The sequence below is a fragment of the Malurus melanocephalus genome, unplaced genomic scaffold (assembly GCF_030028575.1).
Source record: "Malurus melanocephalus ecotype Western Australia unplaced genomic scaffold, MMel_1.1 scaffold_1032, whole genome shotgun sequence".
NCBI classification, from domain to species: domain Eukaryota; kingdom Metazoa; phylum Chordata; class Aves; order Passeriformes; family Maluridae; genus Malurus; species Malurus melanocephalus.
The window spans coordinates 1-2,349 of NW_026624264.1; the positions used below are offsets into that span (position 1 = coordinate 1).

Consider the following 2,349-nt stretch of genomic DNA (forward strand, 5'->3'; position numbering starts at 1 on the left):
GGGCTGTCCCTGTGTCCCTCTCTGAGCTGTCCCTGTGTCCCTCTCTGGGCTGTCCCTGTGTCCCTCTCCGGGCTGTCCCTGTGTCCCTCTCTGAGCTGTTCCTGTGTCCCTCTCGGGGCTGTCCCTTGTCCCCAGCCGTTGTTTCTTCCTGAGAGCAGCATCTGGGGCTGTTCCTCACCTTCCCTGGGTGCTCTCCCATCCTCTGTCCAGGTGTTCCTGCAGCCACAGCCATGTCCTGCTACGACCTGTGCCGGCCCTGCGGCCCCACCCCGCTGGCCAACAGCTGCAACGAGCCCTGCGTGCGCCAGTGCCAGGACTCCCGCGTGGTCATCCAGCCCTCGCCCGTGGTGGTCACTCTGCCCGGGCCCATCCTCAGCTCCTTCCCCCAGAACACCGCCGTGGGATCCTCCACCTCCGCCGCCGTGGGCAGCATCCTCAGCGAGGATGGCGTCCCCATCAACTCGGGGGGCTTTGGGCTCGGGGCTCTTTCTGGCTTTGGTGGCCGCTACTGTGGCCGCAGGTGCCTGCCTTACTAAAGCCTGGCCGGACGTCCAGCGGGGCTGGCCTAAGGCTGGAGCTTCTGGCCAGTGTTTTTAGAGGTCCTGGGCCCCCTCGGGCCCTCCTGTCCATGAGGGAGTGACTCTCTGGACACTTGTCCAGCCTGTCCCAGCCTCAGGAATCCTGCTGTGAATTAATTTCCTTGTATCTGTGATTTTGCATTTCACACTGATGTGGGTTAATGATGGAATTCCTGGCGGTCGGCGTATGGGTTTTACTCAGGAATTCAGGAAAGGCAGTGTCTCACTTGTTGTTTCTCAGTTTGGATGGTTTCAGTGGCTTCTTTTCCCTTCATAAATATATATTTTCCTTTTGTTTTTGCTGAATGCTACTTGACTTTTTTTCATTAAACTGATGTTGCATCTGATTTTACGTTTCGTTGTGGTTTTTCTCACCTTTTTGCCTCCTCTTGGGGCAGTATTATATGAAAATCTATGCAGTGATTTCATAGAAGAATATGTGAACCCAAAAGTCACCACAACCCACATAATAAAAATTATTTCCTTGTTTTTGCACTCTTAAAAAACACTGAACATGTTCAAATACATATTTTTCTCTAGGATTTCTTTTCCCTAATTTTTTTAATCCCACCTATATATTTCGAAGTACATTTGGGACATTCCAGCTCCGGGTATTTTAAATCTCGTCCCTTATTTGGCATCTTTGAAACTCTTGAGAATTTGAACATGAATGTCAGAAGCTTCATTTGCCATTGTGGCAACCAAAAGGCATCCAAGAATAAAAAAGCCGTAAAATAAAATACATTTGGAAATGAAATTATCCTAGTGTTAGGATATTAACATTCGAGGAGCTTCAGGGTAGACTCGGGGAATTCAGGTTCAGTGTGGAGCCCGCCCAAATGTCCACAGAACAGGGAGAACAGGTTCTTTTTCTCAAATGTTTTTCATTTATGTTCAAAGTTTATTAAGAATGATTTACTTGCAAAATTACAAATTAGGGAGGAGAAGAGTTTAGCAAAAAGATGGGATGGAATCATGGAAGGGACCAAATCCAACTCCTGGTTTGGCCAGTGATGCCAAAATCCCAAAATGAACCTGGGAGCGCTGTCTAAATTCACCTGGAATTGTGGCAGCCTCGGAGCAGTGCCCAATCCCTGAGGAGCTTGGTCAGTGCCCCATCACCCTCTGGGGGAAGAATTTTCCACMATTATCCATCCTAAATTCCTCCTGGCACAGTCCAGTGACCATTTCCTTGGTCACAYGGAGCAGTGACCGGAGCTGCCCCTCCTCTAGGTCCGCTTTCATCCGTGGCTCAGGGCACAAAAAAACTGCGAATGGTGGCAAACGAGAAGGGCCCAGACCGAGAGGAGCCTGTGCTCAAAAAGAGTTTTCGATTTGGGAATTTTCCAAACAAACGATTGGAGGGACAGGGATGGCTCCCCGAGCGCCGTTGGTGGGATTGGTGGGATGAGTTATTCCCTGGGATCGCTGAGGAATGGTTGAGTGCTCCCCGAGGGACACGGCTCCACTCCCCGAGGCAGAACGGACACGGAGCTGGAGGAGAATTTGGGAGAATGAAGGGTCTGCTCAAGGTGAAATAAATCCCWGAATTTACCCTTGCTAAAGGGAAAAAAAGGGAGCCGTGTCCTGGAGCTTTCCCAGCCCATCATCGCAGCGGGGTCGGGCAGGATGTTGAGTTTTTATTAAATGTTGGTGCTCAGTTCTRTTTAAAGTAGAATTTTGCACTTTTAAGGGTCTTATCCATCACMTGGAATGCCTGAAATAATCAGAGAGACAATCCTGAGGAATGTGAAGATGATTTGGGAGTCAC

At 49.8% G+C, this 2,349-nt stretch overlaps 1 protein-coding gene across 1 annotated transcript; it reads left to right on the forward strand.

The window, feature by feature from the left end:
* Positions 1–183: 183 nt before the first annotated feature.
* Positions 184–925, forward strand: LOC130585999 (feather keratin 4). The gene has a single exon (XM_057386700.1). The coding sequence runs from the start codon at positions 231–233 to the stop codon at positions 534–536; it is 306 nt and encodes a 101-aa protein (XP_057242683.1). The 5' UTR covers positions 184–230; the 3' UTR covers positions 537–925.
* The last annotated feature ends 1,424 nt before the right edge of the window (positions 926–2,349 follow it).